General features: G+C 39.8%; 2 protein-coding genes across 3 annotated transcripts in view; one reads left to right on the forward strand and one right to left on the reverse strand.

Annotated features, from left to right (window-relative positions):
* dmac2l (distal membrane arm assembly component 2 like) overlaps window positions 1-27051 on the forward strand; it is a 138924-nt gene that overhangs the window by 104144 nt on the left and 7729 nt on the right. The window lies entirely within an intron of this gene.
* Window positions 1-27051, reverse strand: part of map4k5 (mitogen-activated protein kinase kinase kinase kinase 5) — a 157622-nt gene that overhangs the window by 46735 nt on the left and 83836 nt on the right. For both annotated transcript variants that reach the window (XM_080202644.1, XM_080202645.1), the window contains 9 exons: window positions 26328-26375; window positions 25964-26006; window positions 17587-17659; window positions 15176-15307; window positions 11650-11712; window positions 6751-6832; window positions 3378-3491; window positions 2625-2703; window positions 1810-1868 (listed from right to left, as the gene is read on the reverse strand). In XM_080202644.1, the coding sequence (XP_080058770.1) occupies window positions 1810-1868; window positions 2625-2703; window positions 3378-3491; window positions 6751-6832; window positions 11650-11712; window positions 15176-15307; window positions 17587-17659; window positions 25964-26006; window positions 26328-26375 (693 nt within the window). The remainder of the gene's footprint in view (window positions 1-1809; window positions 1869-2624; window positions 2704-3377; window positions 3492-6750; window positions 6833-11649; window positions 11713-15175; window positions 15308-17586; window positions 17660-25963; window positions 26007-26327; window positions 26376-27051) is intronic.

Raw genomic sequence — 27051 nt, forward strand, 5'->3', positions numbered from 1 at the left:
TCAAAAGCTGCAAATCAAGAGAATAGATCTCAGTCAGAAATTTAACGGTTGTAACTTGTTAATAAGTCAAGGGAATATACAGCATCAGTTAAAGAATATAAAGGTCAAAATTTGAACAGTCAAGAGCAAAGGATTATTTTGAAGGAGTTACAGAAACTGTAAGTTAGTGTAAAAGCTAGCACATTGAGACTACACTGCAGAGAAGATTCAACTTTGATTTGGCAGGGTGACCACTCCAAGAGCACAGATTGTAGGATTACTAGTCATTACCCTGTCCTACAAACTGAAAAGGCCCATGTGCAATTTAAACCCCAAAATAGAATCCTGAACTGTTACATTAAACAGAAAATAGTTTGGACTAAACAATTATAATAACGAACTACCCCGAATTAAACTAGCTTAAAGCCAAACTGCTGCAAGTGCAAAATCAAATTATTATTTTTTGAGACAATGACGTTATGGTTATCTTTCCAAGGGTTAGAAAATTGTACTATTAACATAGCACAGCTCCTCATTCCTTGGCATGCGATAAACTTAAGAGTTAAATAATTTTTATCCAATGCTGCACTTTTTGTTTCCCAATTTTTTTGGGTTGGTTTAACATGGGGCAATTCAAGAACTAAATACAGAATCAAATATTAACACCTACATGCAAACACAGCTTTGAAGTATTTCTTACATCAGATACAGCATTTTATCAAGCTTTTGTTTCTCTTCACTATTAATTGATATTTGCTTTTTATGATCCTACAAAATTTCCAATTTTGGGTGGGGCTTAGGTCATAGAATCAAAATTGTTCTTATAATAAACTCTTTCAAGTGACCCACTAGGTAAAACTGTAACGAATAACCAGTATATGCAGGTAATTAACACCTTACATCTAAAATCTAATAAACCTATTTTCATTAACACTGATGCTTTCTCCTCTCCATACCCCACCATCCATTGATTTTTCTTTCCCTTCGTTTCTATAACCCAAGGATTTTTATTCTAATAGGAAATTTCCACCAGCAACATGGGTCATGCCACCATAATATTCTTTGGCTGCAAAAAGTCCCAAGCTGGGATTTACCAGCACAGAAAAAAAAAGTTTATAAATTCCTTCAGGAGCGCATCTACCAAATGCAAAATAACCATGTCTGATCCAAAGACTAGAAAAGAATCTTGACTGAACCACAGCTAACTGTGGGATACGTTATGAGATTTCCTGTTGTTAGGAGAAGACCAAGTGAGATAAAAGGATTTGAGAACTAGCTCCTAGTTGAGACTCATACCCAACACTGCACAACCAACCAACGGGACTAATGTGTGCGTTTATGGGTGGGGATGAGGGCATGGGTAAGATGTTCTGGCAGATGAATGATAGTTAAGGGATCATATGCAGAAAACATTGAGCCAACTTGGATTTAGCAAAGGGGCAAGTTGAATCTGATTTGATTGAATGGAGTTCTCAAAGGACATCCAGGATTTGCTAGATATGGGCGAGGCGGTAAATTCTCCCTATTTGGATTCAGAAAAATCTATGACAGGGACTCGCGTAGAAGGTTAATCGGTGGGTGCTTGCCTGTGGGACAGATTTAAATAAATTAGCCTGGAACAACATAGGCTTATAAAGTAAAAGGTGATGATATAAAAAGAGAATAACATTTTAAATTCTTTATAATGTCTAGAACTTCCTTTGTATAGAGTTCTTTTTCACTATTAAAAGATAAAAATAGCAAATCTTGTTTATGTTCTTACAGTAATTTGGGAATAATTTGCAAGAGGTTAAATTGAATCTCTGACTAGCTAAAGTAGTTCAGACTTACCATTTCACAGTGAGCCTCGGTTTCTTTTCTTAATGGAGGTTCAAATTGAATTTTGTCAACTGTAAAATAATTACTACAGTTAGTTCCATAAAAATTGCATTGAAATCCAAATACATTAAAAGCTTTGTTTAAAAAATTGTGCTCAATATTAGGAGCACAACTACAGAAAAAAAAGTACTTCTTCTGTTAACTGCAGTGCCTCACAATCAGTTGTGTAAACTTGCAGAAAATGGACTGTAAACCTTCTTGCTACAACAATGTACATTAACTTCCAACTGTACCAAATTGAATCAAAGCACCACCACCCACCAAATCCTCCTCCCATCTCCACTTTTTTCTCACCATATTTATTGCCAAGGGCTAAAAATGCAAATGATCAGGTAGAACACTTGTGCTTTGCATTCAAGTCTACCAGAAATCAGGTGAATTACTCAAATGGATTTCATAAGGAAACTACCACTGACATTTATTGCATGTCAAAATACGATAGTAAGGTAAAAAACTGAATCTCGTTAACACCAGGCAGCAACAAATTTTAGCCATATCCTGATACCTCCAGATCCAATTTCTATGCACCGATATCTATTGAGCTGTGCCCAATTAGTATTTTTCCACAAATTGAGTGGTCTTTTTGTTCAATGCACAAAGTAATTATTGTAAAAATGACAATGTCGAGAGATTTCAATTACTGAATTAAATTCCTTTTGAAAATATCGCTTGAGTATATCAAAATTGTCTGTTGATACTATAAAAATAGTTCACAGCCTATACATCAATTATTATCCAAGCAATGGGCATATAAAACCAAGACTTACAGTTGATCTCTGACCGCGTCCTTTCTGCTCTTGAGTTCCTGTTATTGGAGCGAATGGTGTGAGGAACGGCAGAGTGGGGCTACAAAATAGGGGAGAGAACATTACAACAGAAAAATATCAACTCTTCTGTACATATTATTTCTCAAGAGGCTAGGGCAAGCACAATACCAACAACGTGTCCTTAGCCCATTACACTGTTTTTGCCCAACCAATCAGAAGTCACTGTTCAGTTAGCCCCTTTAATAGACCCTTCACATTTGTTACAAAGCACCAATTGAATTGTGCTTACTGGTTTGTAATCAATGGTTGAGGTCTTCACTTAACTGGCAGTAAAACATAGCTCATTTATCTGATAAAAGGCAACTGAACAGCCAAACTGTCCTTACAGTTCTGGCATGCAGCCCAGCCTCATTTTGGCTTTAGTTAACTGCACTGGGTTTGTCATCTACATTTGTAAAAGACAGTGTGATGTCAAGCTAATGTTGTCCTTCCTTGGATTTCACTTCTGATATGGTGTCCATGGTATATTTGTTAATATATAAAAGATCCTACCTTTTCAATTAATCTAATAATAGACCTGTTCAGTTTCTCCAATATTTTGTTTTTATTTCAGATTTCTAGCACCCATGGCATTTTGCTTTGAAAATAATAATTGCATTTGGTCTTTAATTTGAAGTGCTTGGATTAAGACCAAGCAAAACATACAAGAGTGGAGTTTTAAAAACAAATAATTAAAACTATGGTATTTCATACCTCAAGATCATCATCATCTGTCTCACTGAAATGGTGATTTTCAGGATTATTGACTTTGTCCAACAACTCTAATGCCAATGATCTGGACAATACTGACTGTGTTAAAAATGAATGCTAAAGAAGCAAAAACAAATAGTTATAAACTCTCAACATTGGATATTTAGTGAAGCTTGGTGTACAGATAAACAATGCATTTCATCATCAAATCCCTCTGTTGATTTTAGATTTAATGAATACAAGACCCAACTAAGATTTAAAATGCTTTGCTAAATTGTAAATACTGTAAATAATATCCATTACAAGTTTAAGTCTGCTTGAATATCCTTTCAGCTATAATAATACTGCATATTCTTGTGAATATTGAATGACTTCTGTTTGGAACCACGCTTGAAATATGTCCAATATTTATTTTTACAATAGTGTAATCCAACAACTACTGAATTTATACACTGGGTGGGGTTTTTTGTCTGCCTGCAGCATCTTTTTCACAGCCAGAGTTGGCCAGTGGTAGGATCTTCAGTCCTGCTGCTCTGTCAATAGGATTTCCTATTGACTCCACCCCATCCCACCAGGAAACCTACAGTGAAGGTTCACTGTTGGCAGGACAAATCGGCTGGAAAATTCTAGCCTATGTTTTTAACTTGACATTCCATGCTACTTCAAGTGTTATAAAACAAAGTTTCACAGCAAGTCAGATATACAGATGTTAGGGCAAATCACCAAATATTTGGTCAACGACATAGGCTTTAAGAGGCACCTCAAAAGGAGGAAAGAAATGTACAGAGACAGTGAGCTTAAGGAAGAAATTTCAGAGTTTAGGGTCTTGGCCCTGAAGCTATGGCCACCAACGGCAGAGAAATTAAAACAGGATGTTCAAGAGACCATAATGAGAGGAACACAGATATTGGAGAGGGGGAGCCAGCGTGTGGAGGAATTTGAAACACGAATGAGAATTTTATCAAGGAACTGCATGACCAGTGACAATAGCTGAAAAGGATTCAGTGCAAAGACATTGGCAGCAGAACAGGACAACAATAGGATTCCCTTATGTGACCTGAATTGGATATCACAGTTGTTGCATGTGCCCTCAGGATTGTTACAGCACGAAAGGAGATCAATCAGCATTCATATCTGTCTGTTGATGCTACAAAAATAGTTCACAGCCAATACATCAGTAATTATCCAAGCAATGGGCATATAAAACCAAGTGCAGCTCAACTACTCATTCCCTGCCCTTTCCTCAGAAAATTTGAGATCTCTCTCTTCAGTTAATTTTTAATTCTCTTTCAAAAGCAGTAACTGAATTCAGTCTCCACTAACCACACTTTCAGACAGAGCATTGTACATTCTAACTATCAGCTGCACCAAAAGGTTTTTTTCCCCTCATTGCTTCGGCTCTGTTGCCATTCATTTTAAATTTGCTAATAGGAATTACTTCCAACCCATCTACACTGTCTCATAATTTTAAACAAATTAAACTTCTTTTACACAGCTTTTCTTTTCCCAAAGGTTTCAGTGGCCAAGACTATGAACTCTGAAATTCCTTACTTAAGCTCGCTGTCTGTACCTTTCTTTCCTCCTTTTGAGGTGCCTCTTAAAGCCTACGTTGTTGATCAAATCTTTGGTGATCTGTCCTAACATCTGTACATCTGACTTGCTGTCAAACTTTGTTTTATAACATTTGAAGTGACATGGAATGTCATGTTAAAAACATAGACTGGAATTTTCCAGCTGGTTGTCCTGCTTCTCTACGTACTCACATAATTCACAGTTGCACCCCTGGAAATATTCTTGCAATCTCACTTTTCTGTGCCCTATCTAATGCTTCCATGTCCTTCACAAAAATCTGGTGCCCAGAAATGGAAACAATATAGACCAGTGTTTTATAAAGGTTCACTATAAGTTCCTTGCTTTAAAGCCCAGTTCGCCAAAACCTTATTATCCACTTTAACAGGCCCTGCTACCTACCAACAATTTTTGCCCATATAGCTCCAGGTCCCAAGGCTCTGGATTACCTTTACAATTGTACCCTTTAATTTACATTGCTTCTCTTTATTCTTCCTACCAAAATGCATCACTTCATTAACTTTCATCTCTGCATTAAATTTCATCTGCTACTTGCCTGCCCATTTTAGCAGCCTGTTTGTGCCTTCCTTGACATGTCTTGTGAAACTGCAAATTTTGAAATTATGCCTTAGTCTATGTCATTAATATAAATCAAGAAGTCTTCCTGATATCAACTCCAAGAAACCTGACTCTGTACCTTTTTCCAGTCCAAAGCACAGATGTTCACTACTAATGTTTCCACTCAGGCAATTCCATACCAATTTTTATTTCTTGGATTTCAACTTTTCTGACAAGCCTGTCATATGGCTTAAAAGCCCATGTATACTGCAGCATCGCTCTTATCAACCTTTCATTACTTTATCACAAAATGTAATCAAATTAATTAAACAATTTTCCCTAAAGAAAATCCATGCTGACTTTCTTGAGCTAATTGACATTTGCCCAAGTGACTGTCAGTTTTGTCCAGGATTATTATTTCTAAATCCTTTGCCATCACCAGGGTTAAACTGACTGGCCTATAGTTGGTGAGTTTATTCTTATACCCTTTTTCAGATAAGGGTGTATAATTTGCAATTCTTCAGTCCTCTGTCACTACTCTGCTATCCAAGAAGCATTGCATTTTCCTGATCATTCCAAAGACAGAATCCTTCAGTGAGACCAAGCCAAATTCTGACTGTAAAATAAAGCAGCATAACAATGTGGAGCTGAAATGTACAAAGCAATAATTGTAATCAAATCTCACCATAATTCCCTTACTCCATTTCACCCCATCTCACCCAACGCACTTCTCTTCATTCTCAAACTAAGATGATTGTGGGAAGTATGATCAATTGGCAGAGGGGATGAGAAGGGAGCTGACCAGCGTCACATTTTCCTGCGACTCCCACTTCAAATATAGTATGTAGCTTAGATCAATTTCCCAAGGTGTCAATCTCCACCTCATTGGAATACAAATGGCTTCAATTAAAAACAAAATCATAGACAATCGGCATGACGGACTTCAGATCAATAATATGGCATATTTCAGGAGTCGAAGGGAGGAAACAGCCTAGTCAATCCTACCTAAAAGGACGTGCACTGTCTAATCATAAAACACCACTGATAATATGGAAGTTTCACAAAAACCATTCCATCCTCCTATCTGAAGGAAAAATTGGCAAGAAGCCACATTTTTATGGATGGCTAAATATATAAAAATGTGCAATGATGGCATGAAAATAGGCATATTTCCTTTGGGTCAAAGAAAACGTTAAGTTTCTTATTTCAATCAACATTAACTCTTTGACTGAAACCAAAATTTACTTACAGCCAGCAACTTCTCTGCTGTTGGTCTCTTCTTTGGATTTTTTGTCAATGCTACTTTGAGAAATGCGTGGAATGTTGCGCTCCTGAAAGAAATGAACTTGGGCGTCATACCAGCTTCATAACGATTGCAGTGTCAGTAACATTTGTTGTCTGTGATGGTCTTCAATTACAATGGTGCTAATTGTTATTTTCATAGTTAAATATAGACAGGAAGGAATCAAAATGTTTGATATATACAGCATTACAGTTCTATTATATTTTGAGTGATAAGTTGCCAAACATTGTTGCCCTTTTAGGATATTTACACTTCTGAAAATCATTTGACAATTCCTCAGTGAAGATGATCGGCATGTATATGGTGCCTCTCAGCCTTGGGACATCCCACAGTACTTCATTCTCTCTGAATCCATTCTCAGCTTTGAAAAAAAATACGCCCTTTGGTTTTTCCTACCAAAATTATTAAATTCACACTGTCCCCACATTGAACTCCTACCACTTGCTTGCCCAATCACTTAATCAGTCTATTTGCGCTCTTGATGTTACTTTCCCATCTAGCTTTATATATTATCAGTAAACTTCAATATTTCAAATTGCTGAGGTCCTGTACAAATCCTTACCATCCCTTGTGCAACACCCTGTCATCTCAAAAATTACCCATTAATCCTATTCTCTATTCTATCCATTAGCCAGTGTTCCGTTCATGGCAATATGTTTACACCAAATCCCATGAGCTCCAATCTTGGGTAATCTTATGTGGCACCTTGTTGATTTTGTTTTTATTCTTTCACAGGGTGTGGATGTTGCTGGCTAAGCCCATCCTTAACTACCTTCAAGAATTCCCTTCGAAAATGCAAATATCCTACACCCACTGGCTCCCCTTTATCTATCCTGCCAGTTACACCCTCAAAAAAGACAAACAGATTTGTCAGACATGATTTCCACTTCATCAAACTACAGCCTAACCACTGCTGATTTTTATAAGTGACCAGTTACTACATATTTAATAATAGATTTAGTTGTTTTCCTCCCACTGATATCAGGCTAACTGGCTTAAAATCACCTATTTTCTCCCTTGTTTTTTGAGCAGAATTACATTTGATAACTTCCGATTCATGGCGATTGATCTGGAATCTAGGGAATTCTAGAAACTGAAGGAGAATGCATTCACTATCTCTGCTGTCATTTCTTTTAAAACTTTATAGTGTGGACCATTAGGTGCAAAGAACTGATCAACTTTTAGCTCCATTAAATTTCCCCAGCACTTAACTAATATTGGTTCAAGTTCCTCACTCTCATTAGATCTAGTTCCCCACAATTTTCAGTTGAAGTTGTATGTCCTAAGTAGGCAGAACCAAGGTAGATGAAATTCAATGCAAACACTTAAACTACGGGGGAAAATATTCTATAAATAATGTTTAAATATGAAATTGGAAGAGGCCCATAATTCTCCATGCAACACATGAATATCCAGATTGCAGTAAAAACCTATCTAGCTCACAAATGACTTTTAGGAAATGTTTGGCAACACGGTTAACTCAAAACTGTTCTCAAATAGTCTAGCAAGCTACTCAGATGTTTTATTCACAAAGCAGCTCATTATCACCTTTTCAAGGGCAATCAAGGAGGGCTAATAATTGCTGATCATAGCACAATGCTTATACTGCACAAATGAATCAAAAGCATCATGAGACAGAAGCTGCTAAAGAGAAGAGAATGCTGAATTATACAGCCAAATTAATGCCCATAGCAAGGGGGTTTCTACAGAAGCTGTACACTGCTCTAGTCAGTTCACACCTTATGCACTGTGCTCAGTTTTGTCACCAACATAATTAACTATTGGAAGCATTTTAAAGAAGGGCCAAAAGGCTGGTGTTCAATATTAATGAGCAAAGTCCAATGATATTTGGAGATTAATAACTCTTAACTGGGGCTCTGCCAGTCGGTTTGTCCGCAGCATACTGAGCCAACTGAAAAGGGTCTCAGAGACACAAAGATGGTGTATGCAAAGTAATGAGCCAGAATGATCATTCACCATACAGTTGCACATGTGCAAGATACTTTGCTGCTTAGTACCATACCTTGCTGCTCAATACCAGCAACAGGTTTCACAAAGTAAAAGAGAATAGCTAGCTATATTTTTTGTAAAAACAGAAAAATAATCTCATGTTGAGTGCAGGGAGCCTGAAATTTGTCTAACATAGGAGGGAATCCTTGGAAGCATGAAATGGCAGAAATCCTGTTTTAGCTGATAAAGCTGAAACAGTATAAAAAACTTCAATTCTTTTGCAAATGTCAAACAAGAGGTAACAAGTTCAAACTAGTAAAATAAAGAACAGAGAAAATTACAGCACAGGAATAGGCCCTTCAACCCTCCAAGCCTGCACTGACCATGCTGCCTGACTGACCTAAAATCTCCTACCCTGCTGGGGACCATTTCCTTCTATTCCCATCCTATAGATGTATTTGTCAAGATGCCCCTTAAAAGTCACTATCATATCTGCCTCCCCTACCTCCCCTGGCAGCGAGTTCCCAGCACCCACCAGCGTCTAAAAAAAAAAGTAACTTGAACATCTCCTTTAAACCTATGCCCCCTCATAATTGAGTCTCCCACCTTAACAAGCTTCTGACTATCCACACTGTCCATGCCGCTCAATCTTGCAGACTTCTATCAGGTCACCCCTCAACCTCTGTCATTCCAGTGAGAACAAACCAAGTTTCTCCAACCTCTCCTCATAGCTAATGCCCTCCATACCATGCAACATTCTGGGAAATCTTTTCTCTACCCTCTCCAAAGCTTCCACATCCTTCTCGTAGTGTGGCGACCAGAATTAAACACTATATTCCAAGTGCAGCGCAAGGTTCTATAAAGCTGCAACATGACTTGCCAATTTTTAAACTCACTGCCCCAGCTGAAGGCAAGCATGCCGTATGCCTTCTTGATTATCTTCCCGGCCTGCATTGCCACTTTGTGACCTGTGTACCTGTACACCTAGATCTCTCTGCCTATCAATACTCCCAAGGAGTATTTTACTGTATGTTTGCTATCTGTATTGGACCTTCCAAAACGCATTACCTCACGTTTGTCCAGATTAAACTCCATCTGCCATCTCTCTCCCCTCCCCAAGCCTCCAACCGATCTATATCCTCTGATGGTCCTCATCACTGTCCACAAATCCACCAACCTTTGTGTCATCTGCAAACTTACTAATCAGACCAGTTATATTTTCCTCCGAATCATTTATATACATTACAAACAGCAAAAGGTCCCAGCACTGATCTGTGAGGAACAGGGATCTCGCCCACTCGCTCAGCCTATCCAGATCTCTCTGCAGACTTTCCGCATGGAGGGTGTGGAAAGTCTGCAGAGAGATCTGGATAGGCTGAGCGAGTGGGTGAGGACCTGGCAGATGGAGTATAATGTTAGCAAGTGTGAGGTTATCCACTTTGGTAGAAATAATAGTAGGAGGGATTATTATTTAAAAGGCAAAAAGCTGCAGCATGCTACGTTGCAGAGGGACCTGGGGGTCCTGGCGCACGAATTGCAAAATCCCAGTCTGCAGGTGCAGCAGGTGATCAAGAAGGCGAATGGAATGTTGGCCTTCATAGCGAGGGGGATAGAATATAAAAGCAGGGAGATCTTGCTGCAACTGTACAGGGTACTGGTGAGGCCGCAGCTGGAGTATCATGTGCAGTTTTGGTCGATGCACTTGCAGAAGGATATATTGGCCTTGGAGGGAGTGCAGAGAAGGTTCACCAGGCTGATGCTGGAGATGAGGGGGTTAGCCTATGAAGAGAGACTGAATAGACTGGGTCTGTACTCATTGGAGTTTAGAAGGCTGAGGGGCGATCTTATAGAGACATATAAGATAATGAAGGGGATAAATAGGGTAGAGGTAGAGAGATTCTTCCTGCTTAGAAAAGGATAGCAGGACTAGAGGGCACAGCCTCAAGATAAAGAGGCGGGGGGGGGGGGGGGGGGGGTGCAGTTTAGATCAGAGTGGAGGAGGAACTTCTTCACTCAAAGGGTGGTGAATCTCTGGAATTCTCTACCTGTTGAAGTGGTGGAGGCTACTTCACTGAATATATTTAAGTCACGGGTAGATAGATTTCTGATAGACAGGGGAATTAAGGGTTATGGGGAGAAAGTGGGAAAGTGAAACTGATCCACTTCAGATCAGCCATGATCTTATTGAATGGCGGGGCAGGCTCAAAAGGCTAGATGGCCTACTCCTGCTCCTATTTCTTATATTCTTTTGAGGAAGGCCACTTGTCATAGCTCTCCATTCAGAAATGCACCCTTCCACTGTTATCCTTTGTCTTCTATGATTCTATGAATTTAAAATTCATTCAGAAGGCTTTTCTCCAAATCGAGTGATCAATTTGGACTCCTGAAGGGAGTGGCAAAGGCTAAAACCCTGGAGATCACTTGTGATCATTTGCTGCAATGGGGCAAATGTAGTGTTTATTTTTGTTTGCATCACAAGTAGGTTTACATTAACAGTGCAATGAAGTGGCTGTGAAAATCCCCTAGTCACCAGAGTCCAGCACCTGTTCAGGTACACAGTGAAAATTTAGCATGGCCAATGCATCTAAACAGCATGTCTTTTGGACCATGGGAGGAAACTGGAGCACCCTGAGGAAACCCATGCAGACAATGAAATGTGCAAACTCCACACAGACAGTGACCCAAGCCAGGAATTGAACCCAGGTCCCTGGTGCTGTGAAGCAGCAGTGCTAACCACTGTGCCACCCAGTGCTGTGCCGAATAAGGTGGCGCAAAGCAGCCACTGCCTTCTTCATTCATATTTACCATATGAATTAAGTTTAGATTAATTTCAACTCACTCCTTGGCACCAATTTGTCATAAACATGAACTGGTACAAAAGGTACACGTACTCACCATTTCACTTTGTCTTTCAACTTAGGGGGTTGAAATCCACTTTTACTCATCAAGAACAAAGCTCTATGAGTAGAAACATGAGTCATAATAATGTAATACGCAAAACAAAAATCAAGATTCAAAGTTGACGCTCAAATATTACACAAACTGGTGTTTGCTATACAGAATCTATAACCAAAAATATCGAGCATATCCATTGTTTATGTAATTGAATCCCACTCCACTCCTGTATTCCTTAATTCCCTTATTTCTTAGAAATGCATCAAGTCTTTCATATGTGCACAAATGCGATTTCTTTCAACACTGTATGCGGCAAAATGGATCATATTCTCACCACTCCTTGGTGGGTCTGTTTGCAACTGTATTTATGCTGCTTTTTCTGGAATTATCCAACAAGTGTAGACAGTTTCTCTACATGAATTCAACTAAATTTCAGATCTTAAGTCTACTTATCAAGCAAAACAGCCTCAACTTGTTCAATCTTTCCAGATTGTTGCATCCTCTCAATTCTAAGAACACCCTTTAACTCTTTTCTTCATACTTTCACCAGTGCAAAATCCTTTTTGCAGTATGTAGACCAGAGCTCCATATTGTGCAGTTCTCCAAGTATGGTCCAATCAAGGTTCCATATAAAATTCAACATTACTTGTTGTATGAATCACTCCAGAAGCCCCATCCTCTGCATGCAATCTTTGTCGCCTTTTCAACTTTTAACTATTTGTATAGCTGTTTTACCAGATCAGCTTTGCTCTTCCACATCAATTAGTTTCATTGCTTTTGAAGAAATAAATAGCCTCCTATCAAATGACCACCTCAACTTGCTGCATTGAATTTTGTTTGCTATTCATCATGCACGTACCTTGGTGCTCTTCTCTGCATTATTAGCTTTATCCCTCACTTCGATATCATCTACAAAATTTGACCTCACACCTCCAATTTTTGCATTCAAATCATATATTTGTGAAACAACTGCGGTCCTAGCAGAGATTCCTGCAGGACACCGCTTCCAATTTGCCAGCTAAGAAACTTCCCTCAAGTCCTACACAGTGCCTTTGATTTTGTAGCCATTTTTCAATTCATTCTGTTACTTGACCCGATTCCAGTTTCTTGAATTAATACTAGAACCAATTTTGTGCATTTTCCTCTTGCCTCTCCACGAGGAATTAGAAAACTTACATACAAGTTATTTATTTTGGATGCAACCATCTTATCGGTGCTATAATGAAAGTAATTTATCCACCAAAAACAGTAGCCACTGTAGAAACTTGACAATCACATGACTAAAAGGTTGACAATCACATGAATCTTATTGTTTCTGGGCTGGGTTGGCTAATGAAAAAAGAACATCCTGTGGATCTAGTTTTAAACTTTAGGCCATCTTTCTCAATGCTCCATCAGCTCCAAAATGGAGATGGGGCTCCAAGAGAGAAAAAAAGTAATGAAATGAACAAACTTGCATTATTATAGTACCATGGGACATTCCGAAACACTTTACAACAAATGAAATACTGCTGTAATGTAGGGAAATTTGCACAACGTCTCACAAAGTACATGGTGATAAATGACCAGATAATGTTTTATCTACAGTGTTTGAAAGATAATTATTTTCCAGAGTAAAACTAACTGCCTTACTGTTTTTTCAAATTTTACCATCAAATACCAGGAATAAAGCACAGAAACAGACCATTTGGCCCACCTACCCCATGCCAGCATTCACATAATGCTTACTTGAGGTTGTCAGTTTAACATCTCAACTGAAAGACACACCTCCAACAGTGCAGCATTCCCTAAGGACTGAAATGCAGCCTAGATTATGTGAAACTAGCCCCTGGGTGGGGACATGAACCCATGACTTACTAACTCAGAGGCAAAAGTGCTACCACTTAGCCGAGGCTGACACCTTAACTCAAAGAAATTAGAGCAAAGAAAACAGGGCAAAATATTCTTATAAAGTCAGTTATAAATAAATCCTCTCCCAATACAACATAATGTTTTTACATGTTGCAAAAGGCTGCTAAGTTTGAAAGTAATGAAAATTGAAAACAAATTCAATTCAACCAATTAGGGGTTGATTAGGGGAGTCAGTACCAGATCTATTGTTATTTAACTTGATGTACACAGGAGTAGAAATACACGTCAGTTTTTTTGTTGATTTAAGTATCAGTGCAGTCCAGTGGGAGCAGAAGATTATAGTTTGAAGACCCACTCCATAGACTTGACCATATAACACGAGGCTGGAACATCAACACTACCCTGAGGGTGTGATGCACACTTCAGAAATGCTACCTTGAGATATTGAACTCAGCCCTCTCAGTCAATGCAAAAGACCCTTAGGCAGTATTCTAAGAACAATAGAGGCATTTTCCCAGTGTGATGGTCAACATTCGTCTTTTAGCCAACAACCAAAATAGGTTTATAAAACAGAAAATGTCAGAAGCACTCAGCAGATGTGGCAGCATTTATGGAGAAAGAAATAAAAACACAGTTCAGGGCAGTGATCTTTTCTCAGAACTGGAAAATGTTACAGATATAACATGCTTTAAAAGCAAGTGCTGAAGGAGGGAGAGGAGAGAAAAGAAAGCAAGTCTGCAATAGGGTAAAAAGCAGAAGTGATTAAGCAATTTACATATATATAGTGTCTTTAACATAATAAAATGATCGAAGACACTTTATAGGGACATCACAGAAAGTACAACGTTGAGACAAAAGAAGTGGTGTGTGATCTCCCAGCACTTCGCACTGGTTGGGTCTTCTGATCCTGCCAACAGCACATTTCCTGGTGGTGAGAGGTGGAATTATGGGAATTCCCAGCGGAATCAAAGATCCCATCACTGGCCAATAGCAAGCCACCTCCCACTGCCAAGAAAAACACCACGGGGAAGCAAGAGAATCAGGTCAGGTGACCAAAAGTTTAGTGGGAGGTAGATTTTAAAAGAGTGTCATAATGGGGGAAAGTGATATAGTGAGACAGAAATACAGGGAGGGTATCCCAGAGCTTGTGGTCTAGGCCCTGAAGGATAAAAAAGGTGAAAGGGCAGATGTTACATCTCCTTCACTTGCAATGAAAGGTGCCATGGGAAGGGAGACCAGACCAGGTATTGGGGGAACAGAAGGATGGACCTTGATGTCAGAAGGGAAAGCCCTTTCAGACAGTTGAAAGGGGAGGAAAGGGGGAAAGAGATTTTGGTGATAGTACCATGGAAGTGCCAGAAATGGCAGAGGATGATTTATTAAAATGTGGAGGCTGAGGGGTTGAAGGTGGGAACAAAGAAACCTTATCATGGTTCTGAGAAAGGGCAATGCAACAGAGCAGAAAGTGATATTTCCATCCTTTTCTGATAAAGAATCTAGATATTTATCTTCTGGTGTTTTACGTACATTATAACAACAAAACAGCTCCTATCAGAACATTGTCACATTTACTCCAGGACCACGGTGCAAAAACTAAAAAATTGAAAAAAAATGTCACCAGCTCAAGGAGCACATCATTTCCATATAATTACCAATGATCTGAAAATTAAAATACCTCATGGGATGCAAATCAAACATTGGAGGCTGCAGTTCTGCCAGTTCGATTGCAGTAATTCCAACTGCCCAAATATCACAGAGTTGGTTGTATCCACCATTCTTCTCCACTGCAGCAACTTCTGGGGCCATCCTATAAAAGCAAATATTGCTCTCAAGACTCAAAAGAAATTTCAGATTTCAACAACATAAATAATTTACTGGTTGAGAGTCAGTTATCAAGTTATTTCTTCACATATTTTTAGTCATGTGCATACTACCATAGTGAATGAAAACGCTGCGAAAGGCACAACTATTACAAATTAATGGGTTGTGAAATTTATTTTGAAGGTACTCAAAAATGCAACATAAAATAATTGATATTGGTTCAATTAAGTCACAAATATATAACCTGATATATTCACAGTACATTATCCATGGATAGCTCAACCAGTTTATAAAAGTAAATTACATACTGTTAATTATTTCTAACCATCTTAACCATCCAATATCTATTGTGTAGGATTTTAATCCACTAAAATGTTTTGAGGAATTCCACAATATTTGTAGCTTCTTGTGTTACCTTTTAACACATTTACTGTAGATTAAAGAGTAATCTTAGGCATGATACATTTAACTTATTAATTTGTTGGGCTTGATCAATTTTGAATATTGGACAAAGGATTTAATTCTGGGTGAAATTATAAATTAAGTTTAACATTCGTGTCCATAATTTTTCACTTGGAATGATTGGTTGTGCACAAATATCCATGACTGCAATACAACTGATGCAGCATTTTAAGTACGTCAGTTTTGTTCCATATACTTGATGGACAAACGATTCTGCAAAGGTAAATTTCAAGAGGACACAAAGATGTAATAACTGATTTATTAGAAGTCAGAAGCACGGAATGGATCTGTAAAAGGAAGATTGTGCCTAGTCTACTACAATTTTTAATGAAGTAACAGAAATTTTGTCTATGGATTTTAATAAAGCATTTGACAAGGTACCACATAAAAGGCCCATTTTAAGAACAATTCCTACAGAATAAGTTGGATAAAACTTGGCTTAAGGACAGACAGCAATGACAAAACGTTTGTTCTTCAGTTTGAAGGGTCAGTGCTCTTTTTGCTATATTTAAATTACTTGGATATGGAACAAAATTTCAAAATTTTCTGTGATACCAAACTTGAAGGAGTGGAAAACACTGAGGGGGGAGATGAATTGCCTGCAACAAGACAAAGATAGGTTAGCAGAATGAGTAGACACTTGGCAGATGGCTTATAATACAGAGAAGTGTGAGGTGATGCATTTTGGCAGAAGGAATAGCTCCCTAATGACTTAATGGCATGATTCTGAAGTTCTCAGGAACAGGGGCACGTGGACAGTGCATATGCATCAATCTTTGAAGGTGGAAGGACATAGAGAGAGTAGTTAACAAAGCATATGGGATCTTGGCCTTCATAATTTGTGACAATAGGATACAAAAGTAGGGAAGTTATGCTGAACCTTTTTATAAAGCTTAGTTCCCAGCTAGACCACTGCATCCAGACCTGGTCACCACGTTTTACGCAAAATATGAAGGTTCTGGACAGGATGTAGTACAGACTTACAGAATAGTTTTAGGGACTAATTAGGTTGGAAAGGTTCGGGTTCTTTCCTTTGGAGCAAAGAAGATTGAGGGGAGATTGAGGTCAAAGTGTGCAAAATTAAAACAGATTTAGTCAGGTAGACAAAGAAAAACTGCTCCCATGAATTGATGGTACAAGAACTAGGGGGCATATATTAGGGGGTTTTGGGGAAGAGATGCAGGGGGACCGTGAGTGGCAACAACTTGGAACTCATTGCCCATGAAGGTAGTCGAAGTGGAAACAATCTATGATTTCATAAGGAAATTGGATGGCTACTTGAAGGAAATTTGCAATTTTGGGGATCAAGCAAGGAAGTGGAACAAAAACAGAAAATGCTGGAAAACCTCAGCAGGTCTGACAGCATCTGTAGAAGGGAGAATGAAACCAACGTTTCGACTGATAACTCTTTGTCATGACTCAGCAACCACAACATTTTGCTTTTAAGCAGGGAAGCTAGAGTGGGTGGATTACTCCATGGAACTAATGTTGCCTCAATGTGCTGAATGGCCCTCCTGTGCCATAAAAGAATCTCTAAGTTATAGATCATAATACAGCAGTGACAATTGGAGGTAATGTCTTTGTATTAAAGGTGGACTAGGGGCGTAAGATTACATTGTAACAGTCCAAGTTACGTGCAACTTCTGGGAGTTAAGTAACACAAAGACTAATATTATTCGACCATCTCACTTTACGATTTGTTGTACAACCTCACCATCTTTATTCCTACAACATGCATTGACTGACTGGGACCAATGACTTTAAGAAGTGCACATAAATACTAGGTACAAATGATTTTATTACCAGTATGGGGTTCCAATGAAGGACTTCCTTTTGGCTATAGTAGCAGTTATTTTTGCTGCAACACCAAAGTCAGCTGAAAGGCAAAATCAAAGTACATCAACTTCAACTTGCTGCTTTCCAATAAATATTTATCAGGGCCACTATGATTAAATCAAATTATTGGCCAGGAATTTCAGTTCACTGGTAAATAGATGGATCCCAACATTAGCCTCTAAACACCTCCCATAAAGATTAAACAGTTCCAAAAAAGATTTCCTTCATTCTGATGTCATTTGAATTTGGCGCCATCTATTGGGGAACTGCAGTGTCCAAAACAGGGAAAACAGTTTCACAAGTAGCAAAACTCAGTAAAAAGCAGAGCGAATAATTCACATTTTAGTCATTGTACAGACAGAGGAACTAAGACTGGAACGTGGCATGGGGTTAAAGTAGTAAAATATTAAAACAAGCATTAAAAATATTTTTAAAGTTGCAATTTTTAAATGCTATATTGAGGGAATGACACTTCACACTTTAAAAATATATTTTCAGGGTAAGAGAGGTTGTTCAGCAGTATTTTTGATTTAGTATGCTGAACATACACCTCATTCAATAAGGCTCAACATTTTGCCAACAAGAGTAATATAGTTATAGTTCACATTGAATCAGCGATTGCATTGTTTTCATTTGTAGAGACTGCAACAGCACACTGTATTGAGCAGCAGGATATCACTGATGGCCAATTCCAAATCTCCACATTTAACTGGGTACACACAGATGCCAGAAGTTGCAGTCAATTGTACACAGCAACAACTGCTATGGATGACTGTTTTACAATCATTACAACTGCAAATTCTAAGCTTTAATTTTCTAGTCCATCTGGGTTTCAGGAGTTGCTCTCATCAATGAGGAAGAAAATAGGGCACTACCAATTTAGGAGAAAGGAAATAGAACAGTATGCCACTCAAATCTTTGAACTTTGAACCATTTAGTTAGGCCATGGCTGAACTTGTATCTCAACTCTGCCTTTCCAAACTATCCACTTATCCCTTGATTTCCTTAGTACCCAAAAATTTATCAATGCCTATCTTGAATATAGAGTCATAACAGCACAGCTCAGAGTCCCTGATAACTTTGAGGGGCAATCCAGTCAGTCCCACCTCTTTCTTCAGTGTACCTGTAGCCTTGCAAATTTACTCAAATGCCAATCGAATTTCCTTTTGAGATCATTGAACTACAAGTGTAGTGGAAGCAATTATAATCAAAGTCATTAGGTGCATTAAAAAGTTATTTCTCAGGTCTCCCCTGCATCTCAGCCAAAATCTTAAACCAGTGTTCCCTCGTCTTTATACCATAGGCTGAGGACACAGTTTTTATTTGCCTCCTTAGCTAAACCAGTCATAATCTTGCATACCTACACATGATCTCTCCTCTGCACCAAGGAAAACATTCTCAGTTTCTTCAACTTGATAACTAAAGTCCCTCATTCCTGGAGCCATTCCAGCAAATCTCCTCTGCAGTCTCTCCTGGTCCCTTTCATCCTTCCCAAAGCGTATTAATCAGAACTGCTGGGTAGACGTCTCCTTATCTCACTGAGGATTGAGACCTGTCAGCTACCCTCACCTGCTTTAGCTGGCTTGTCAAAGCCGTTGCTCAGGTGTAGCAGCTGTCACTTGCAAACAACGACAGGGAGCCACGGGTGAGAGCTGAGTGCCAGAGGGGGACCAAGGTGGACAAGCCACCCCGAAAAGGACACGACATGTTCCCCCACCAGAGGTACTACCCCTCCCACCTTGATGAGATAGGGAGATATCTACCCCAGCATGCGAAGACAGACTCCAGCAGATTGAGCAGACGAGACCAATGGAGGTCCAACGGTCAAGAAGGCAAGCGTGGAACGTGAAGAGCAAGACAAAACACAGAAGACATCCTGGTCATCCACTGCGCCTAGTCCCACCTCCAGTCGTCTCGACTCGTCTTACCACTGGATCTAGATAGGAATTGGGAAGAGAGTGAGGCCGACACTGTGCAACCCTCCCTCACCTCAATCCAAATCAAATGCTAGTCTCGACACCATCATCATCATCAGCGTCCTGTTCAACCTTTGAAGTTCTGTGGTGATGGGCAAGCAACGAAGCAGCAGGTGCAGATACACCGGGAGCTGTAGTCACAGATGGCTCACGTCGAATGGTCGTTTTCCGCTGGACGAAGCAGTAGTGAAAGTCGGCGTCTACCTGGGTGACTGAGCAGCCCTCTTCAGGAACGCACTGCTCACCTCTGCAGAATGAGGAAGGAGCTAGAAAAGGTGCCCTAAACATTGCCTGCTTCACTACACCCTGGCCAGTTTACTGTGGATGGTGGGAATCTTGCAGTCGAGCAAAAACAAAACCACAAGGTGACACCAGTCACCACTGGCACTTGGAAAATGTGCACGCTTTTGGACAACCCTTCAGCAGACACACGAGAGAGATGCAACTTAAGCGCGAGCTGGGCAAGTCCAGAGCCACAATTACAGTGCCTAAACAAGTCTGCCCAATATGTGCCAGGACATTTCGTGGCCAAATTGGCCTGATCAGTCATCTTCGGACACACCACATCCAGCCCCAAAACGACTAATGGTGTCGAGATCCTCATCAACGATGATGGACGTACAACAACAATAACAACCAGAACTGCTAGAGTTGTGACTTAACCAGAATTTTATAAAGGTTCGGCATAACTTTCCTGCTTTTGTATTCAATGGGCGCGATCTTATCGGCTGTTCACACCACACTCCTGCAGCAGTGAAGTTGAAGAATTTGGCACTCAGTCAAATCTCCGTTCATGGAAGCAGGATGGGAAAATCCCAGCCGCAGGCAAGATCGGAGAATCCGGCCCAATATCTCTATTCATGAAATCTAAGATCCCACAAGCTTGATTCAACATATCCCATCTAAAGCTGTCTTGCCATGTTCAAAATTCTCTGCAAATACACTACCAGGTCCCTCCATCTATGCACACTCTTTAGAACCTGTGACATTAAGTCTTGCCTTTTCCTGTTCCTTCTTTCAAAGTGCATCACCTCACATTTCTCTGTATTAAATTCTGTCTATTCCGCCAGTCATGGCTGATCTAATTATGACCCTCCCCCATTTTCCTACCTGTTCTGATAACCTTCAATTCACTTGTAGATCAAAAATTATTCAGCGATTTAGCCCCACTACTCCCTGTGGAAGAGAAATCCAAAGACTAACCAGCCTTTAAGAAATTCCTCCTCCTCTCCATCTTAAATTGTCCTAATCTTTAAATAATGCTATCTAGTTCTAGTTTCCCTCATGAGAGAAAACATCCTGTCAAGTTTCCTCAGGATCTTTAAGTTCACCTTACATTCTTCTAAACTCTAATGAATAAAGATCCAACCCAGAACCATAGATAAGTTACATCACAGGGAGACACCATTCAGCTGCATACGTGCTGGCCAAAGGTAAAAAAAAAATCAATCCTTTGGCTAATCACCTTAAATCTATGCCCTCTAGTAATTGACCCCTCAGCTCGGTATATAGGTCTTTCCTGTCTACCCTATCTAGACACCTCAGTTTTGTGCATCTCAATTAGGTCACCCCTCAGTCTCTTCTGTTCCAATGAAAATAACCGTCACCTCCAGTTTTTCCTCATAGCTGCAATTTTCAAGCCATGGCAACATTCTTATAAATCTCTCGCGCTCTCTCCAGAATAATGATGTTCTTCATGTAATGCAGTGACCAGAACTGAAAACAAAATGCTAGCCGTAGCCCAATCAGCATTTTGTATAGTTCCATCATTCCATCTCTGCTTTTGTGTTCTATACCTTGTCCAATAAAGGAACATACTCCATATTCTTTATTTACCACCTGGCCAACCTGTTCTGCTACCTTCAAGGATCTGTGGACATGAGGGTCCTGATTTTACCATCAAGTTATGGCCATTTTTGGGTGCGGAAACTTGGTTAAGTTGGTGTGCAACAAGCAGCGCGATCCATGCCCGCCTCCACACTGATTCCCCCTTTACCAAGAGCCGAAATGGCCACAGTTGGGACTGCACCCAAATGGGCACGACATCAGTTTAAATGTATTTGCATTTAATGCATTTGTGTCTGCTGCTATTCTGCATGTGATTGGTCGTGCACATGTGTGCGCGCACGTGCCCGGTGGGCTGCTGCTGTCACTGTGGGTGATTGGTGAGGGGGGGGGGCAACGTGGGGGAAGGGGGACAGGGGGCTGGGTGGGTAGTGGGAGGGAGGGGGGTATAAAAGGGGGAAAGTAATGTTGTAGGGGCAGGGCAATGTCTGTGGGAGCCAGGGGGAGGCATTATCTGCCCCAGGAGCGATGTGGCAGGGGAGCATTTTTCCATTTCTTTTTACTGCACATGCGCAGCTGGAGGCGCCGATCGGAGCTGCAGTATTTCAGGTACGTTAAGCCCTGCTTCTACAGCATGATTCAGAATCGCTGCTATTTTTTCAGGCAGAGTGCATTTGGGGGCGCCTGAGAACGGGTCTAAAAGTCAGATCTGAAGCACTCCCAATTTCAAGTCGGCCTATCATTTCAAATGAAAATGATAAAATAGGGCACAAACGTTTCACTTTTTCTATCCTTCTGAATATTCTCTTTCTTACTCTCTATTCCCTAGCTTTGTTTGCCCTCCCTAAATGCATTACTTCACACTCTCCAGATTGAACTTCATTTGCCATTTTTTCACTCACTCAACCAAACCACTGATATCAGTTAACCCCTTCACTATCAAATACAAGACCGATTTTCTTGTCATTTTTAAATTTTCCAATCATGCTTCCCACATTTATGTTCCAATCATTAACATACATAACAAACAGTTACGGCCCCAACATAGCCCTGTGGAACATAACTGGAAATCTCTGATGGGCCCTACCCTTTCCTTAATTATCCTCCTGTTCGGAATGTACTGGTAAAACATTTGATTTTACCTGCCAATGTTTTTTCATCTCTTCTCTTTGCTTTCCTAATTACCTTCTTTACTTTACCTCTATACTTTCTATAGGCTGTGGTATTAAGACTTTTGTGACTGTTGTAAGCTTTCTTTTTCTGCTTTATCTTACACTGTGCATGTCTGGATAACTAGAGGGCTCTAGATTTGGCAGTACTACCCTTTTTTTGTCCCTGCAGATTGCAAGATAGCATTCTAAAATCTAAGGAATTCCAATGAAAATCAATGCACTCACCACCTCTGCAGCAACCTTTTATAACTAGGGTACAGTCATGACGTTAGGACCAGGGAATTGATCAGCTTTTAACCCCGTTAATTTTTCCAGGCCTATTCCTTTACTAATATCTTAAAGCTCTTCATTTTCACCATATCCTTGGTTCCCCACTACAGAATGTTTTGTGTCTGCCACTGAAGATATAAAGTATTTGTTTACTATCTCTGCTATTTCCTTCTTTACTACTATTTGCCTGAATTTAAAGGGACTGATGTATACTTTTGCTAATTTATTGTGAATGCCTATAGAAATGTTCACAATCTTTCTAGTCGACGGCCATATTTTATTTTCTTTACCAACTGGAGGCCTTTGACCAGCAGCGTGCCTCAGGGATCAGTGCTGGGCCCACTGTTATTTGCCATTTATATTAAAGATTTGGTTGAGAATATAGAGGGCATGGTTGGTACGTTTGCAGATGACACCAAGATTGGTGGCATGGTGGACAGTGAGGAAGGCTATCTCCACTTGCAGTGGGATCTTGATCAATTGGGCCAGTGGGCTGGCGACTGGCAGATGGAGTTTAATTTAGACAAATGTGAGGCAGTGCATTTTGGTAGACTGAACCAGGGCAGGACTTACTCAGTTAATGGTAGGGTGTTGGGGAGAGTTACTGAACAAAGATCTAGGGATACATGTTCATAGCTCCTTGAAAACGGAGTCATAGGTGGACAGAGTGGCGAAGGCGGCATTCGGCATGCTTGGTTTCGTCGGTCAGAACATTGAATACAGAAGTTGTAATGTCTTGAAGTTGTACAAGACATTGGTAAGGCTACACTTGGAAAACTGTGCGCAATTCTGGTCACCCTATTATAGAAAGATTATCATTAAACTGGAAAGAGTGCAGAAAAGACTTATTAGAATGCTACCAGGACTTGATGGATAGAGTTATGAGGACAGGTGAATAGACTGGGAATTTTTCCTCTGGAGCATAGAAGGCTGAGGGGTGATCTTACAGAGATCTATAAAATAATGAGGGACATAGACAAGGTAGATAATCAATATCTTTTCCCAAAGGTAGGGGAGTCTAAAACTAGAGGGCATAAGTTTAAGTTGAGCGAGGAGAGATACAAAAAAGTGTCCAGAGGGGCAATTTTTTCACAGAGGCTGGTGTCTGGAAGAAGCTGCCAGATGTAGTAGTAGAGGCATGTACAATTATATCTTGTAAAAAGCATTTAGATAGTTACATGGGATGATGGGTATAGAGGAATATGGGCCAAATGCAGGCAACTGGGATTAGCTTCGGGGTTTTAAAAAAAAATAAAGGGCAGAATGGACAAGTTGGGCCGAAGGGCCTATTTCCATGCTGTAAACCTCTATGACTCTGATTGCTTGGACTTCTTTTGCTGAATTCTAAAACCTCCTAAATCACATTTCTTACTTTTTTTGGCAACTATATAAGCCTCTTCCTTTAATATAATGTAGTACTATATTAACTTCTCATTAGCCATAGATGGACCACTTTTCTCAAGGTTTTTATTCAAGTAGTAAATATTTGTTGCAAATTATGATTTTTTTTTAAATTTGCTACTGCTCATCTACCATGAGATTTTTTAATCTAGTTTCCCATTTACCTTAGCCAGCTTGCGCAATATCTACATACAGTTGCAGTGTTCAGTTTAAGACTTTTGTTTCAATCACTATCAAAAGCTATGTTTTCTGCCCCTTGTCGTTTCTGAACTACCTCTTGATGTTCCAAGATAAGATTCTTTGCTCTCTACTGCTTATAATCCAATCCTAAAAACCACCCACCCCCACATAGAATCATCAAACCCCTACAGTACAGAAGACGACATTTGGCCTGTCAAGTCTGCATCAACTCTCTGAAAGAGCACCCTGCTTAGGCCCAATCCCCTGCCCTAACCCCATAATCCCACGCATTGATCACAGCGAATCCATCTAACCTGCACATCTTCGGCCCGTGGGAGGAAACTGGAGCATCCAGAGGAAACCCACATAGATAAGGGCAGAATCTTTTCCATCTTTTTTAAATGTGAAGTGTGCTGGACTATTTAGTTCCTAACTTTGGTCACTCTGCAATCATGTCTCTGTAACTGTTATTAGACCAATTTGTTTTGGTGCTATTAATTCATTTATTTTGTTGCAAATGCTTCACACGTTTAGATTATATTGCTATCAGATTTAATTTTTTTTCTTTTTTTTCCCCTGATGCCACCTTAGTCACCAATGCCCTGTTACCTTCATTAAGCTCTCTATCCTTTCCTAGCCCACACTGCTTATTTTTACTCAATTCTTGACCTTACAGCATTAACTTTTCTTAACTCTCAATTTACCCTTTCCTGAATCCTCCCATTTCTCCACCCTCATTAGTTTAACATCCAATCACCCTAGTCATTTGACTCACCAGGATACTGGTTCCACCCTGGTTTAAATGGAGCTTGTCCAAAAAACAGCTTCCTCTTTTCGCAGAACCGGTACCAGTGCCCAATCAAGTGAGATGTTGCAAGTTCAGGCAAGTCATGGGGGTTACCCCCAAGACATGGCTGAACTTGCAACATCTCACTTACTGTCCTGTCTGGAGACAATACACATCTCTTTAACCTGTGCCTAATGCTATCTCCATGCACACTGTCTGCATCTTTAAGACTTGAATAGCAGGTTAGCTGTAAGGACTCGCATTCTAATCAGTATTCTGTAAACTGTGTGTACCTTTATACTTATGCCTTTCTCTGATCAGAACTTTCCACACACCTGAAGGAACAACAGTTCTGAAAGCTTGTGGGTTTATTATCAAATAAACTGGTTGGACTTTAACCTGGTGTCATGAGACTTCTTAATGTGTTTACCCCAGTCCAACGCTGGCATCTCCACACCAGGACCATAGAGTTGGTAAGCAAAGAATTAAACATCGAATTCCCTCAGAATTACAAGTGTTCTGTCAATGGAACACCAGGTATACACAAGTGTACCATCATACAACATTGCTAATTGTCAGTCATATTTTAACTGCTGGTTCATTAATATCTTATTCCCCACTAGTCCTCAACAAGATGGTTAGGGAATTTATGCTGAATAGCAACAAATAATAGTGAATTGAGTACCTTATAAACATCACCATTAATCTTAATATTTTAAACCACTAATGCAAATTTGATATATATATAGCAAATCCTGGGTCATAATACTCACCTAACTTTACATCACCATGGTCCGTCAGCAAAATATTTGCCCCCTAAAAATGAAAGGTCAATTTTAGGAATGAAGTAACAAATAATGTTCAGCTGGTTACTTTCTTAACCATAGTTTCTCCAAGAGGGCTGGTAATCAACCTTTTGCAGGCCTCTGCTAATGATTTCTCTACACTCATTATATACAAGGAAATGACTATTATTTTGCTGTTCTTTTAATAGTCAAATAGGTTGTTCAGCAATACAGCCCATCAAATGGCTACTTTTCAATCTAACACAAGATGTATACAGTCTGATGTGACAATAAAAGATCAAAAAATCTTCAGCTTTTAGAAGCTAAACAATTAAAATACATTTAGCCTTACCTTTATATCTCGGTGCATTTTTCCTTTACTGTGCAAATAGCCCAAACCCTACAAAATAAGTTAAATGTAATCAAGTACACACAAAAAAAACTGCACAAAAGTAATAAAACACAACCACAGACAGAAACAGCCATGGGTCATCGAAACAAAAATGTGTAGCACCGCCCCTTTACAGGTTCTAAAGAACCCTGGACTCCAATGTGTTCAATTTGGTTCAATGGATGCTCTGGTCACTTTAAAATAACTTTCCTTGCAGCTTGCCCAAAGGCGGTTGTTGGCTACTGATTGGTGCACTAGTCAGCCTCTGATTGGATGAGCTGCAAACTTATCATTCTTTCACTGTCGCTGGGTTAAAATCCTGGAGTTCGAGCCTCAACAGCACTGTGGGTGTACCTATATCATATGGACTGCAGCAGTTCAACGTGGCAGCTCACCACCACCTTCTCAAATGGCAATTAGATGATGCACAATAAATACTGACCAAGCCAGTGATGCCCACATCCCATGAGTAACGAAAACCATTATTAGGCATAAAGAACATAAGAAATAGGAGCAGGAGTAGGCCATCTGGCCCTTCGAGCCTGCCCCGCCATTCAACAAGGTCATGGCTGATCTGTCGTGGCTCAGTTCCACATTCCCGCCCTCTCCCCATAACCCTTAATCCCCTCTCTTTATCAAAAACCCATCAACCCGCGTCTTAAAAATATTTAGCGAGGTAGCCTCC

This window comes from Carcharhinus amblyrhynchos, chromosome 14 (genome assembly GCF_965287045.1).
Source record: "Carcharhinus amblyrhynchos chromosome 14, sCarAmb.v2.hapA, whole genome shotgun sequence".
Lineage (NCBI taxonomy): Eukaryota > Metazoa > Chordata > Chondrichthyes > Carcharhiniformes > Carcharhinidae > Carcharhinus > Carcharhinus amblyrhynchos.